This window comes from Macrobrachium rosenbergii, unplaced genomic scaffold, assembly GCF_040412425.1.
Source record: "Macrobrachium rosenbergii isolate ZJJX-2024 unplaced genomic scaffold, ASM4041242v1 13902, whole genome shotgun sequence".
In the NCBI taxonomy this organism is placed as follows: Eukaryota; Metazoa; Arthropoda; class Malacostraca; order Decapoda; family Palaemonidae; genus Macrobrachium; species Macrobrachium rosenbergii.
The window spans coordinates 703,875-720,514 of NW_027100722.1; the positions used below are offsets into that span (position 1 = coordinate 703,875).

At 40.8% G+C, this 16,640-nt stretch overlaps 1 protein-coding gene across 1 annotated transcript; it reads left to right on the forward strand.

Annotated features, from left to right (window-relative positions):
* Positions 1 to 5,510: 5,510 nt before the first annotated feature.
* On the forward strand, positions 5,511 to 6,629 carry LOC136837943 (piggyBac transposable element-derived protein 4-like). Its single transcript, XM_067102812.1, has one exon. The coding sequence runs from the start codon at positions 5,511 to 5,513 to the stop codon at positions 6,627 to 6,629; it is 1,119 nt and encodes a 372-aa protein (XP_066958913.1).
* The last annotated feature ends 10,011 nt before the right edge of the window (positions 6,630 to 16,640 follow it).

A 16,640-nucleotide genomic window follows, 5' to 3' on the forward strand; every position in this document is an offset into this window, starting at 1 on the left:
TCTAGCCACTGCTTTAGAGAGTCCCGCATGACGGGCCGCTGGCTGGACAGTCTCCACGCAGCTAGCTTCAGCATGGACGGTCCGGTGGAAATAGTGGAAGTGCAGCTGTTTGAGTAATTCTCCTCTCTGGGAGGAATACTGGAACTTCTGTTAACAGGTCCAGGAGGTCCGGAAACCAAGGTCTCTGGGGCCAGAATGGGCAGATCAGGGTCATTTTAGTGTTCTTGCAGTTTTGCTGGCACTTCCTGTGTCATCCCGGGAGGAAATACATAGACCTGTAAGTTGTCCCATGAGTGCAACATTGTGTCTGTCCCACAGGGACATGGGATTAGTTACAGGGTAGAAGTAAACTGGAAGGCAATGGTTCATCCTGGTGGCGAATAGATCCACTGTCGCTGGCCATCTCTTGAGCAGCAATTGCACCTCGTCTTGCACAAATGTCCATTCCCTCCGAGAACTTCCTGAGACTGACTCAGAGCGTCCACAAAACATTGAGCTTTCCGACACTAATTGGGAATGAGCGCTAAACTGTGTTCTTTGCACCAACTGAGAACTCTCTGTGCTACCTTGTTCATCATCTGTGATCTTGTTCCCCTCCTTTTTGAGATATAATACTGCTGCAATGTTTTTACGAGAACAACACTCTCGGTCTTGCTGCTTACTTGTTCTGCAAAGCGACTCAGGAGCCTCCTCGACTGCTCTTAATTCCCCTGTAAAATATGGACTCCTCCCCGATCCAGATCCCTCCAAGCCCTGGGCCTGAGATTCCTCTAGGGTTGCACCAAACCTGATCTGAGGCATCTGTGTACAGATGTGTACGTCTGGAAGGGGGAGTCAACCTTACGCTGGTGGTCAGATGATGTTCTTCTGACCACCACCAAGATCCTTCAGGCAGAATCGTCCCCAGATTATTGACGCATTCTCTTCAAAGTCCCAGCGATTCCTGAGACACACCTGCAGAGAATGCATCCGGAGATCGAGACCCTGGAACAAGAAGGATAGGGAGGCCATATCCACCCAGCGGGCTTTTCCATAAGCTCAGGGGTTGCACTTGCTTGGCTGACATGAAGGTTTCCAGCTGGCTTAAAGTCCCTAGTCTTTACTTGTGTTGGAAATAGAGAACTCTTTTTGAAATTGATTCTTATGCCTAACTCCTGGCATAGGTTCAAAAGGAAGTCCCTCGCCTGCAGAGCCTCATCTTTCAATGAAGGTTGAACCAGCCAGTCGTTGAGGTATCTACTCATTCGAAGCCCTGACGATGCATGATGTCTGAAACAGGAGACATCAACTCAGAATACCTGAGGTGCTGCTGTGGTCAGACCGAAGCAGAGGACTTTGAACTGGAATGTTCAGTTTGACCTGAATCGAACCTGGAGATAAGCGTCCTTGAGGTCCACTGAAATCATCCAATCTTCCTCCTGACCGACCGCAGCACTGATTGGGAAGTTTTTCATATGAAACCGTCCGCGAGGTTACAAACTGGTTGAGACCCGAGAGGTCTATGATAGGTCTCCAAGATCCTCCCCCCTTTGGGGGCCACGGAGATCTGGCTGTAGAACCCCAGAGAGGGGGAGCGGACTCTAAGGCTCCCTCTCTAAAGAGGCTCGGATCTCTGCACAAAGCTAACCCCCTGATGGAAGAAGGGGAGTAGCTGGGAAAATGTACTGGTGAGTTGGATAGCGGAGGATGAGTGAAAAGGGACTCTGTAACCTCCTTAGACCTCCACTACCCAACTCTCCACTCCCCAATCCTTCCAGATGTCCTAGAACGGACAAGGCAACCTCCTACCGGTGCAAGTGAAGGGAATGTCTCCCTATTTTCGAAAATCCTTCTTCACGATTGGAAGGTTTCAGATCCGAGGCAGAACTAGAGGCTTGAAACCAAACCATACTCTCTAGGAGAAATTCCCCGTGACTTAGAGCGAGAGCGCTCAAAGGAGAAGACATTCTAGCCCCCTTCGGGATCTGGCACTCTGCTCTGCGACCTAATCATTGCCTGCTGCGACTCCATTGCAGAAGTAGATGATACAAAGTTGACCATCACCGACACGCTTCTTCTTCTAAATAAACTGCTGTTGAGCGCCAGTGAGCCCTCAACAGTGCCCTCTTATGGATGTCCGGGAAAATGAGGCAGCAGGTTGTTCAGATAGAAGTCCTCCTCTTCTTCCCCTAAGAACGTAGTACATCCTGCAGAGACGTTTGCCTGCGTGTTAAGCCCCATGAAACCGATGTGATGAAGTTGTCAAAAAGTGTTGGATCAGACAGAGAATAACCATCCTATTTTAGGAACCCCATCAGACCGGATAACATCCACATAGTTTATAACGCCTCCGACTGGCTGCGGAGGTGTCTTCTGAGATACTGGCTTCCCTGGCCGAGATAGATACAAGACGGTTCGATGATGGAACCGAGATAGGAGAGCCTCTACTGACTGTTCAGTGGCACCCTAACACCTGCAGAAGGGTTACCTGCAACCCTGTAAAGCCCTTCGAATAGGAAGCAAGGCTGAATCCTGCTTACCCGATGCTTTCGCTGCAGCCAACCTATTGTCAGCCTCTCTCAAAGCCTGCTTGGCCCTGTCAAACTAGACTAGATTCTTTGGTGACAGTGTTACCCACCGACTTCGTGCATAAAGCAACTCGAACATCGCTTGGTTATGCTGTATCGGCTCCTCCGGAGCCTGGACTGTGGATGGCAGCAGTGGATGAAGTCCAACACCCATCTGTATTCAGACTCAGTGGCTGAGTGAAAACTAGTCTCCGGTATCTGATCCTCTTCTTCACAGGAACAGTCTTTTGTCGAATTGGTCCCACTGAGCCGAACCGAAAATGAGACAGGCTGACCCCTAACAAACCTACCTGATGATCCGAACATGGCACCCCTGGGTGCGCAATCCCGACACCTGACGGATGAGTCCCGAACATCTTGGGAGTCACCAAATAGGTTGTGCAAACTCCGCACCCTCCAAAGATGACGCAACACCTGGGCGGACAACGCCCCTCCTAAGAGTGAGCAATCAACTTATTATTGCCGGGCCTCTTACTCCTCCTCCTACACACGAAGTGTCTGCGCCTTTGGCTACATCCTCGCCCTCCCAGGAGTCTATTCTGTTGGAAGGGAAGCTAGAAAAGGTAGTCCGCAAAGTCCTTGGTATTCCCGAGGATAAAGAAGTCGTTCCTCCTCAACTCCTGGACGGTCTGGGCACGGAACCGATTCTTTCTGGTGAAGAGGAAGGCCCAGGTGAATCGGGGCCTTCTTCAATTTACGCTTCTCTACTCAGCTTTCTGCTGCAGTCGTACCATAACATTTTCAGCCGACAGCCCCTCTTCTCCGACTTCTACATTGCATCTGGGAAAACAAGGTCCTGCCACTTCACTTCCCAAGTTGGTACTCTCCACCGCCTCCAAGAAAGCATTAAAAGAGGTAGAGGCGTGGTTGGAAGCTAAGAGGTCCTCGGGTAAGTCGTCGTTTGCGTACCCTCCTTCAAAGCTGTCGAAAAGGAGGCAAAATTATTACAGCACAGGAGCTTCTCCTTCACTGGGATCCGCAATTTCAGCACAAGGGGACTTCGACAATTAATATAACACTTGCAATACTTAATATTAAATCAATGAAATACTTAAATTACAACACACACACCTATGTTATTAATAAAGTTATTTAATTAAGATATGTTGATATTTAATTTTACATAAACCAAATTATTTAATATTAATGTTTATGTTATTTATTTGTACATTATTTTATGCTTAAGGTATTTCCTCTCTTCCATAAGAATGAAAGAGTAGCATTTTAAAGTCCTCTTTTCTATGAAAAGTAGCATTTGTCCTCACTTGTTCCGAGCAAGGTTGCTTCAAACAAGTGTAGCATTTTAACCCCTTCGGTACCGTGACGTTTCTACGATGTCATAGAGGGTGCAGTGACACTACCTAGGACGTATATATGTCATCATAACTCTATAAAGCTATAGGGAATGCTTGTAGCGCTGGCTTATGTCTCCTACTTATTTTTGCAGGTGTGGGCAGGCTGTATTAACCAACACTAAGCTGCTGCTCCTTTTTTTCAGCCACTCATGGACATTCTTGGCTGTGACGTCACAGCCTTCTCATCATCAGTTTATGCACAGTCATGCTCTGGTTCACACGTCTATTTTTTTCATGATTTTCTTCATTTTACCTTTGTTTTCACAGCAAAAAGCATGATTGAAAGCAGTGATATCTCTTCCGAGGAATATGTTCCTTCTGAGGAAGAATATGAGAGCAGTGACGAGCTCTCAAGTGATGAAATAAGTGAAATAAGTAATGATGAATTTGAAGAACGAGAGGTGGATGGACCTATGTTACCAACATATTTGAGGATTGTCGCCCAGCAATGATGTCAGACTTTCATGATGACTTTTCAGGGCTAAATCCAGTGTTTGGGGATGCACCTTTCCTTACGCCTGGGGATGTGTAAGAACCCGACGCTGTCTCTTCCAAACACGTGTGTGTTCGTGCGTTCGTCAATCATCATCCATTGGAGTGGACAGGACAAAACAGGAGCGTCTCGTTTTCTTCCTCTACAGGAACGCGATTTCAACCATACAATATTTCCGTCTGTTTCTCCCTAAGCATTGTTGTCTTAATGTATGTACAATCACCACTCCTTGCATTGCCATGCATGCATTCTAATCACGTACTCATAATGTTCCAACGAATCTTATGTATCAAACTGTATGTGTTTCTGTTTGTGAAGACGCCAAACGTCTCTCCATTTGACATATATTATGCTACTGCATTGTATCCATTAATCCGTCTCGAATCTCATGCAATTGGCCATATGTAGAATTTCCTGGCCTTTCCATGATATATGTTTCATCACTGTATGTTAATCGTGTCTCTCATTATCGACATCTGTTTGTCTACCGACAAACACAGATGCCCGAGTCTGTACCTCTGTGTTTACCTGTCTGTGTGTAGACGCTACGTTACCGCTCGCACGCATCAATAACATCTTCGAAGATTCTGTACATTTATCTCGGTAAGGAACCACCAATAAACCAGTTAACACCCAGCCAGTAAGTCACTCAAACCCCAGTCCTTACAGATGCATATATTTTTTTTTTTTTTGATGATAAAGTGATGAAAACTCTTTGCTCATGGGCTAATGAGAGAGCTGCATTATTTTTTCAAGAAAATCCCCAGAAAAAATGGAAAATTCATGGGCTGATATGGGGAGAGGTAAAAGAGGGGGATATGTGGGGAGAGGTAAAAGAGGGGGATATGTATGTGTTTTTTTGTTTGATTTTGGCTATGGGGATCACGAAACTGCCTCGCATGAAGATGTATTGGGCAGATTGCCCACTCTTTTGTGGTCCTCCCATATTTTGTAAGGAGGTAATGAGTAGAGGAAGATTTTTTTCCATTTTGAAATTCTTGCATTTCTCTGCTGTGAGTGTGATTGCACAAGAAAGATGCATCCTCGAGAATAGAGCCATACTTGGACTTGCTACGTGACAAGTGTCATACTTTGATGAGGCCTCACAAACACCTCGCTGTTGATGAAGCTTTAATTCTTTGGAAAGGTCGTCTTGGATTTAGGCAATTTATAAAAACAAAACGTTCAAGATTTGGAGTGAAAGCATTTGTTTTAAGCCCTTCTGATTCCCAGTGGAGTGGTTATTCTTGGAATTTTTCCCCTTACTATGGAAAAGATATATTTCAAGTGGAAAATTACAGAAATTTGACCGTTTCTGAAAGGATTGTTGTATACTTTATGGATGATTTATTAGATAAAGGACGCCGTGTGGTGACTGATAACTGGTATATGAGTTTGAGGTTGTGTGAGTACTTGGAAACAAGAGATACTTTACTTACAGGTGTTGTAAGAAGTGGTAGAGGTCCTCCAAGGAGCATCATGAATGAGAGGCTGGAAAGACATCAGTCTGTGTTTGCAAGGAAAGGAAATGTGGTGTTGGTAAAGTGGCAAGATAAAAAAGAGGTTGCAGTGATTTCAACGAAGTATGAAGGTGGAATGGTGGAGAGAACAAAAACCTATTTTGGGAACAGGACTGTATTTGTGAATAAACCTCTCCACATTGAGAAATATAATGAAAAGATGGGCAGTGTTGATATTGCTGACCAGCTTCTTGAGTCCTATGACCACAACAGGAAAAGCATGGCATGGTTCAAGAAGATCGGTCTCCATTTCATGTTTAGAATGGCACTGAATGGACGCATTGCTTTACAAGCTACAGGGAACTACAATGAGGATTTTATGAAATTTCTTTTGGATGTTCAGCAGGAAATTTTATGTGAATATAGTATAGGTGTTGCAGCACTTTATGAATCATATCAATTGAAAAAAGGACCAACCATGAAAGTGAGTGTGTCGAGTGATACTCATCAATTTGTGAAAAACGAGAAAGGACAAAAAAGGTGTCGTATTAATTATCCAAAAAGAAAAGATACAAGGTATCACTGTCCCGCATGTCCAGGATCACCTGGCCTCTGTTCGATGGAACACTATCGCAAATGGCACCAGCAAGATAATCCAGATGACCCCCAACCAGGGAGGTCAACCACCAAGCAAAGGGGACAAGGGCAAAGAAGAAGCAGCAGTAACCGAATAGGATCTGAGTGGCAAATATGAAGGGATGGAAGGTGGCCACCTGGGAAGGGGGAAGCTCTAATGTTTCTATTTGTAATGATTCTATTTGCAAACTCCCAGGGCTGATGGAGTCTGCAAAGCACTTCGAAACTCCAAAGTCACCTTGAATGCACAAATTTGATAAGTGCTACAACAAAAGTGTAAAATATATGTGAAAAAAATCTTGACTTCTATTTACTATTATTTTATATGCCGTTTGTTATAACTAACTGCTACTTTCCATACTTATGTGTTATATATGTAGGCCTATATGTATGTGTACTTTATGCTCTACATATTGATGGAATGAATGTGAAGTCAATATACACACACGTGCATATATATATATATATATATATATATATATATATATATATATATATATATATATATATATATATATATATATATATATATATATAATATATATATATGTGTGTGTGTGTGTGTGTGTGTGTGTGTGTATATATATATGCATGTGTGTATATTTTGAATTCACGTTCATTTCCATTAATATACAAAGTTCATTTCCATTAATATGCATAATAGATGCTAAAAACCTTTTCTTTCATGGTTGTATGGATTCTAGGGTAGGTTGGGAAAATGCGGGATGCACCATCTAGCCGATTATGCATCACGCAGTACTGAAGGGGTTAATATTGACTTATAAATACAATTTTACTAATCCTAATTGCTAACGTACTATGAATATTTACATATGAACAAACCTTTATATACTACAAAAATGGGCAATATGATCCCTCATCATTTGATGAAATCGTTCTGTGGCCTTTCTTTTTGGTCTGACAGACCTTTCTGTTCCAGGGGCAGCAGACCCATTACTACCATTATTATTTATTACATTGGGTCCACTATCAGGAGGATTATCAGTCACCACTGTATCAGCCCCAGCCTGAACACTTGACTGCCTTGTTGATATTTCCCTAGGAAAGTGACTAGACATTGAGTGGTATTCAATTGCACCACTTCCTTGCTTAAGCTTGACTGTTCTTCTTTTATTGCCACAGCCCATTACAAGTTCCAAAACCTTCCCTAACATCCAGAAGGGTCTAGGTTTGTTAAAAGCTTTTATCAAAACAACACCCTGATTCTATCTTCCCACCTACTACGATGAATATTGCTAGAATGCTCCCTCAGGCTTAATAGATAATTTTCGTACCACAAAGTTTTGAAATTATTCAATATTTCTTCCTGCAATACTAAGGTATTTTCCAAAGCACCAGGATCTTGCTCTCTCCAGAGTTCCTCTTCTTCCTTCCTCAAGACTAAGGAGGAATTTCCATGAAGTATTTAAAATGAATTTGGAGTGATAAATTCAAGGCTGGCAGTACTAGATCTATAAGTAAGAGGTCTAGAATTTATTGCTAATTTAATATTAGATAAGGTGGTTAACAAATCAAAATAAGAAAGCCTAGATCTTCCAATGGCTTTATACCGGCAGTTTTTTACAATTCTAATCAGCCTTTCCCAGGCAGAATACAAAGGGATTCTGATATGTTTGATGTTCCACTTTTCCATTTCCTCTTGAAATTTTTTAGATTTTAAAGAGGATTCCAATATGCAACCACCTTTTACGAAGGTTTTAGCATTATCACTATATACATATTTAGGAACAGCATGCATATTGCAGAACCTTTGAAAAGCCAACAGAAAATTACGGGTTGACATATCGGGTAATAGTTCAAAATGCACTGCTCTTATATTAAGGCAGGTAAATATTAAAACAAACATTTTGACATTATTCCCCGTTACTTCATCCTTCACCCAGAAATGCCCTGTGTAATCAATTCCAACATGCATAAAGGGTTTTACCAAATTCATAGGGTGTTTAGGCATGTCTACCATTCTAGGATATTTGTAAGCCAATGCATTATATTTCTTGCACACTGTGCATTTACTTATTATTGATTTGACAGTTACTAAACCTTTAGGTATCCAGTATTCCTGTTCCCTAAGATAATTTGAAGTAGTTCCCGTCTCCATATGTTGAACCTTGGCATGATAATAATTAACATATAAGAAAGTAAACTGATGCCCTTTAGGTAATAACACAGGGTTGTATGCATTATAATCAAAATACAAACATTTAGCCATTCTTCCTCTTGATCGCAGGATCCCATTATCATCAAGAAATAAACTTAAGTTTGACACTAATATTGGAATGTCTTTATCAGTGTTAATTTCCTGCTGTAAGTATTCTATTTCTTTACTTTACATTCAAGTTTAAACAAATAACTAGTACATTTTAACAATTTATCATAACTAGAAAATTTATTTATATTAAAAAAATGCCAGTGTTTACTCTATTTACAGTATTAACATAATTTACATTTATTTTTAGCTTATATTCAGGGGAAATACTTAATAGCGGATATTTAGGCCAATTATCAAAATTATTAGACAGCCAATCAGGTCCTTCTAACCAAAACCCCTCAAGTAGGACGCCTTGACGAGGTGAGGGGCTAAGGGACCCTGGCCTTTGGGCCCGGGTCCTGACGAATCATCCTACATAGTTTTTGGTTTAAATGGCGTGGACATTTCCACATTCGCAAAATTTTACTGCTTAGGTGAGTCTGAGAAGGGATCGTTTTTGGAAGGGGTTCGCATTCGAAGCTAATTGTGGGAGTTGTGGTGGTTGAGTCGCCACCCGAGATAGTTTGGACCTAAGAGATGGTGATGGGATTTTTCCCACTGCTATCTTGAGGGCGGAACCATCTCTGGGGATCAGCCCATCGGAATCCAGGGGCTGGTTTTTGGAGGTGGGACTCCTGGCTTTTGTCCGGAAGCCCATGAGTACGGTTGGAGTGGGGAGTCAGTCCCCATTAGTGGGGGCAGAACTCCCAGCAGGCGGATTGGCTTATACCTGGGCCACTGCAAGCGTACTGGTGCTATCCTGAAAGGGTAGGGTATGGGGTGGACTGTTGGGAGTCAACTCTCACTTGTGCCATTGGTGGAGAATGCGAATACCTGACTGATCTACGATACTTTCTTGATATGACCAAGCAGTTTCGGGTGGGTGGATGAACCAGTTTGTGTGTGGTGGTCTGATGTGTGCATGCTTGGCATCTTGGGGTCTCTTCGTGGGCTTTGGGAGTGTGTTGGGGTGGGGAAGCTGAGCAGTAGAGCTGCCCAGTTTGTCCTTTTTGATATGCTGTCGGGGTCTGTGCGGGGGCTCTTGGGTGTTGGGTGTGCACTTTTTGGACCTTTGCATGTGGACTGGTTTAAACTTATGGATTTGGCTTTTAGTTCTCCCTCCCCTGGATCCGATGACTTAACGGCACTGGCAACGACTTCTGGCATGAACATGGATACGGGCTTGGCTGTTGGACAGAACCAAACACTGAGACACCAGGGTGTTAATAAATCTGGTGGATTTGATTCAAATAATAGGGTCCTTTATTGCACTAATGTAAACTTATCATTAGATTACGAATGTTTATACAGTGTAGTGAAGCAATTCGGCAAAGTGGAAAGAATTAAATTAATTCTAGAAAAATATAAGCAGTCATTTTGTGCTTTTATCAAATTTTCCTCTCCCTTGGAAGCTAGTGAGGCACAACAAAGACTCCATGGCCACATTCTAAATGACTCAGTTGTCAGCACGAAAGTATTTTCAGTGAAAAACTTGAATGATGAGCCATTTGACTTTGTTCCAAAGGCTGAAGAACATGGACCAGTCCCATGTACCAGAGCTCTTCCTCCCCCTTTATGGCATGTTGCTATCTACAAGGAGGGAGGGAAAAATTTGATAAAAGCTGCTGACTGCATTGAGAGCAAGGTTGGTTCCATTCCCATTGGAAATTTGAAACGGTATGGAAAGAACCTTCTAATAAAAGCTGGAAATGAGACTCAAGCAGTTCTGTTAGCTAACTTTAAACCTCCTGAAAGTGGAAATATTGAATCTATTTCATCTCACAGATTTTTTAATACACTGAAAGGAGTAGTTGACTCAAAAGATTTGCATGTTTTTAAAGAGGAAGAGATTCTCCATCGATGCCCTCCTTGTGTATCTCATGTAAAAAAACTGGGTGGTGATGCAGCTATCCTTTAACCTTCTCCTCCAATTACCTACCTGATACCATCATTGTTGGCCATGAGAGGATGCAGGTTAAAAAATATAAAAGAAGTCCTAGACAGTGTCGCAAATGCTTTGAATATGGCCACATTCAAAACTCTTGCGATAACAATAAAAGATGTCCTGTGTGCTCTGCAGAGCACGATAATTTTGATGATTGCAAAGCAGCCCGATACTGTTTTCTTTGCAAGGGTGATCACACACCAAACTCTAGGGCTTGTCCCAGATATAAATTTGAACAAGAAGTGTTGGCAGTGGCAGATAATGAACATATTAGCATTAGTGAAGCAAAGCGAAGGTAATGGGGGCAAACAAAAGTGCCAACACTACGTATGCTTCTGTAATAAAACTTATGAAAACTTCCAACAATGTAAGGCCACCAATAACTGTGTCTGATGGAAGATATCACAAACCTGGTATTTCTCGAACCATAAATAATAATGAAAATCTCCAAACTGGTGAGAAACTTTCGTCGGCAAGTGCTTTGAAGTCCAATAGCAAAAATTGTACTTCCAAAAGCACAGAAAATTTATCTTCCACCACATCCACAGCTGTTGATTCATCTCCAAAAATAAGGGTGCCAAAATCAGCCAATAATTCAGGAAAATATTCTGAAAATACTTCAAACCAAAATAAGCTAAAGGAACAATCCCAATTAGATAGAGCTAGTTCAGAGCCATCAATCGCCACAGCCACAAACAAAAATAATAATAAAACTACGGTTGCAACTACCAAGAAACGCACAAAGAAATAGTTCCCCAAATAATGATAATTTTATAATAAAAACTTCAAATGGGTTCAGTGTTTTGGAAGACATCTCTCCTCCTAGAAAGGTGGTTCCAAAAGTAGTTTCAGAACAAAAACATCTGAGTTCAATTCAGTCTTGCCGCCCTAAGACAAATAGGATTAGTGGTGCACAGAACCACAGCAATAATTCTGAACATCAGGTTCATAATAAAAATATGAAGATCAACCAAAGACCCTGAACACCAATTCAGATGAAAAGGGATTAAGAAAACAATCTCTTATAAAGGAGAATTTCCCACTCCACCCTAGGAACAGTACTTCCCCCAAGGAGTGGGAAGTAGCACATTTTACCACCTTAGCATTCTTGCTCGATATTCTTCAGTGGAACTGTAAAGGTCTCAGAGCCCGTACAGAAGACCTTAAAGTTTTAATGCATGAATTTAATCCAGGGATTATATGCCTACAGGAAACAATGTTAGGCAACTCTGTTTATAATCCTGGACTAAATTATTCAATATTTAAATCATATCCCCAATTGGTGATCGTGCCCATGGAGGTGCTGCAATTATTATTAATAAATCTCTACAGCACTCCACAATACAATTAAATACAACATTACAAGCTGTCGCTATTTCAGTCATTTTGGAAAAGAGGATAACAATCTGCTCCTTATACCTTCCACCAGACCTTGATTTTAACATTGGAGATATTCAGTCGTTAATTGACCAACTTCCAGCTCCTTTACTTCTGCTAGGTGATTTTAATGCCCACAACCCCTTTGGGGAAGTCGGTTTTAGATAGTAAAGGGAAATTAATCGAAGACCTTATTGACAGGAATGATGTTACCCTGTATAATAATGGGTCAGTGACATTCCACAACATTCACGATAATCATTTCTCTGCACTGGACCTTAGTATTTCTTCAACTAGTATCCACCTTGATTTTAATTGGTCTGTTAATGAAGATTTAAATGGAAGTGATCACTACCCGATCCATTTGAAATATGCTCTGAATGCTCCATCAGAAGTTTTACCTAAGTGGAAGGTAGAGGACGCAGACTGGGATAAATTTAGTAGGGGTGTCAATCTAGATAGGGAGTTTGAGTCCTTTCATTCTCATCTAGATGCCTATGATTACTTTATTGAATCTACTTTGAAGAGTGCTGAAAGCTCGATTCCAAAAACAAAAGGCAAACCTCGTAGACCTGCAGTTCCCTGGTGGAATAAGACATGTGGTATTCTGAGAAAAGTGACTAGGAAATGCTACAGACGTTACAAAACTAGTGGCTCCCCTCAGTCTAAATTAATCTACAAACGTGCTTTAGCCAAGCAGCGGCGCTTTTATAAGAAAGCCAAAAGAGAATGTTGGCTTTACTATATTAATGGAATAAACTCTAAGACCCCACTAAGAGTGGTGTGGCGCAAAATAAGGAAACTGAGTGGAAAATTTGTAGCGTCACCATTGCCCTCATTAAAAATAAATGACACTCTAATCACAGAGCCCACTGAAGTTGCCAATGAGCTAGGAAAACACTTTTCTAAAGTTTCCAGCCCTAATTATTCTCCAGAATTTCAAAGAATTAGGAATTCTGAAATGTGTCTGAAGTTTGATTCGGGAAAATCTGAACCATACAACTACAAATTTTCCCTAAGAGAACTTCGTGAGGCGCTCTCCTCAAGTGAATCCACAGCTCCAGGTGAGGATACAATCATATATGAAATGCTGAAACACCTCCCAGATGATGCCAAAAATATTTACTGAAGATTATAAACAAAATATGGGAAACTGGAATTTTACCCAAGGACTGGAAAATATCCATAATTGTCCCTGTTAAAAAGCCTAATAAAGATGCTTCCCAAGCCACCAGCTATAGACCAATAGCTCTTACCAGCTGTGTGTGTAAGCTGATGGAGAAAATGATAAATACTAGACTGGTTTGGCACCTGGAGACCAAAGGATTACTATCGCCATTTCAATTTGGTTTCAGAAAAACCGCTCCACCCTTGATCCCTTGCTGAGGCTGACCAACCAAATCCAGCAAGGATTCGCCAAAAAGTGTCAGACCATTGGCATATTTTTTGACTTGGAGAAAGCATATGACACTACCTGGAGAATTGGCATCATGAAACAATTGCACAAGATGGGCATATGTGGAAGAATGGTCAGGTTTATATATTCCTTTTTATCAGACAGACTTTTTAAGGTAAGAGTGGGAAACTCCTTCTCCCAACCTTTTATGCAGGAGGAAGGAGTTCCCCAAGGAAGCGTTTTAAGTGTAACACTTTTTTCAGTGGCAATAAATAGTGTGATTGAAAAAATCTCGCCCCCTGTTAAATGCTCGCTTTTTGTCGATGACCTTGCAATATACTGCACAGGATATGATTCCTTGTCCGTATGTAAACATTTGCAAAGGTCTATTAATGCTATTACTAAGTGGGCTGATGAGAATGGTTTCAAATTCTCCTCTTCCAAAACAGTTGCAGTAAGATTCACCAGGTGCTGGCGTGTGGAAGTGGTTCCCACACTTAGTTTAAAAGGGTCCATCCTTCCTTACGAGAGTGAAGTTAAATTTCTGGGGATGACTATTGACCATAAATTAACATGGGCTAGCCACATAAATGCCCTAAAGTTTAATGTTAAACAATCTATGAATATTTTAAAGGTTGTCTCTGGATTTAGTTGGGGGGCTGATAAGAAATCCCTTCTGAGGCTATATGACTCTCTGTGTCGATCTAAGCTAGACTATGGCTGTCAGATTTATTCCTCAGCCTGTAAAACCAAGCTAAAGGAACTGGATGTTGTACACAACATGGGGTTGAGAATATGCTCATGGGCTTTTAGAACTTCGCCTGTTGAAAGCATTTATGTCGACACAGATCATTTACCCCTTGATCTTAGAAGGCAAGAGCTAGGGTTGCGATACATGGCTAGAATGAAAAGTGCTCCCAAAAATCCCTCCTTTCAAGCACTAAAGGAAACAGACTCTCGAAGTTTTTCTGGTACAAGAGCTTCTAAACCATTCCAAATTCGACTGAATGAGGATGTTAGGAATAATCACCTTAAATCCCAGAAAGTCCTGGGAGTAGAATATCCTGTAAATCCTCCATGGCTTATCCCAGAAGCATCAATATGTAAGAAACTGTTTAACAAAAAGGACTGCACTGTAGAAGAGATTAGGGAAAATTCTTAGAGCACGATGTTACCCATACTAATTTTACAAAAATTTATACAGATGGATCTAAGTCAGATAGTGGTGTTGGTTGCGCTGTTATCCTTGGTGATACAGCGTACACAGCTAAATTACCTGACTCTGCATCAATATTTACTGCCGAATTAACAGCCGTAGTGTCTGCCCTAGATTTAGTTTTTCAAAGTAGTGACTCTAATTTTGTCATATACTCAGACTCTAGAAGCACCTTAGAAGCTATTAAAAAATTTAATAGCTTTCATCCATTAATTCAAAAAGTTCAGGAGTGGCTTTTTCGTATATATTGTCGACGTAAATCAGTCTCTTTCTGTTGGGTCCCTTCTCACGTGGGGATTCGCGGAAACGAGATGGCAGATAGGGAAGCGAAAGCTGCTAGTATTTTATCAGAAACCTCTTTTAGAAAAGTGCCTCATACAGATCTAAAAGGTCCCATTAGATCTTATGTTTTAAGTAAATGGCAAGAAAAGTGGACTTCTCCCCTTCTTGCCAATAATAAGAAATATAGAAATATTAGGGATAATGTACTACCATGGTCTTCGTCATTCCAGCTTGACAGACGAACAGTGGTTATTTTAACGAGATTAAGGATTGGGCACACTCGTCTGACCCATCAGTTTATTTTTGAAGGAAGCAGCCCTCCAGAGTGTGCTTACTGTGACGAGACACTAACAGTGGAGCACATTCTGGTGGTCTGCCCCAGATATTTTAACCAAAGAGAGAGATATTTTCAGGGTAAATCCCTGTCTGATATTTTGGGAGATGAAGCAGATATTTCTGCTATCATCTCTTTTTTAAAGTGTATTAAAATTTTTAACGATATTTAATATTATTTAATAATTTATTACATCATGTAGAATTTTAATGACATTAATTTTTTTTTATGTATATAGCACATCATTCATTAAACTTCATACCCTTATTTATTGGTCACATCACTTCATTTTATTTATTAATCATTTCCTTCATGAATTCATAACTTTAACATAATTTATTTTCTTTCCATTACGGCGCTGAATGGCCTTGTTGGCCCCAGTGCCTGGGCTTTTGCCCTAAATATCATACATCCATCCATCCATCCTTCTAACCAACACTTTCTTTGTGACAAGTACTTTCCATATGACAATCCTCTTGTCATTAAATCAGCTGGGTCCTGGTCAGTATGCAAATAATGAAAAACTATAGGGATGTTAAATTCATTGGAAAAATCACCAGCAAGACTCTGCCTCCAATATCCTGTTTCTTACAAATTTAGATTTCACTTTAGGCTCCTTTGTTATAATCCAATTTAGCACTACTTGAGCATCAACACAAATATTTACAAATTGAAATTGAATATTATTATAAGTTTCCATTAAGGTTGGTAAACACTTCAAAGCTAAGACTACTCCCATTAATTCTAAAGTAGGTACACTGCTCGTTACCCTTTTTAAAGGAGCGAGCTTTGCTTTAGCAAATAAGAAAGTACTTTTATTTTCTTCATCACATGCATAAAACACAAACCCATAAGCTTCAGTAGAACTATCACAAAATATATGCAGTCCATAAGATTTCTGTTCATTTATGGCTTGTCTAGGAAATGATAACTGAGATAACATTTCAAAATCTTTACTGATAGTTTTCATTTCATTTACAATTTCTTTGGGCACCTTCTGATCCCATTCTATTCCCAACTTCCAAACTTTGCACATTAGGATTCTACCTTTAATAGTGACGGGTAAAACAAAGTTAAGTGGATCAAAACCTTGGATATTAGTGATGAAACTTTCCTTCTGGTGTCAGCTTCTGCATCTACCACACAATCAACTATACTTAGTGTCATTATTTACATTATACCTATACCCTAATACCTTCTCCTCAGTGCACCCATGCTTTACTAACCTATCATCAGATTTCATGGTCTCCCTTAACTAAGTTGAGTTTGATTTCCATGATCTTAAAGTGAATCCACCTTCCTTCATTCTT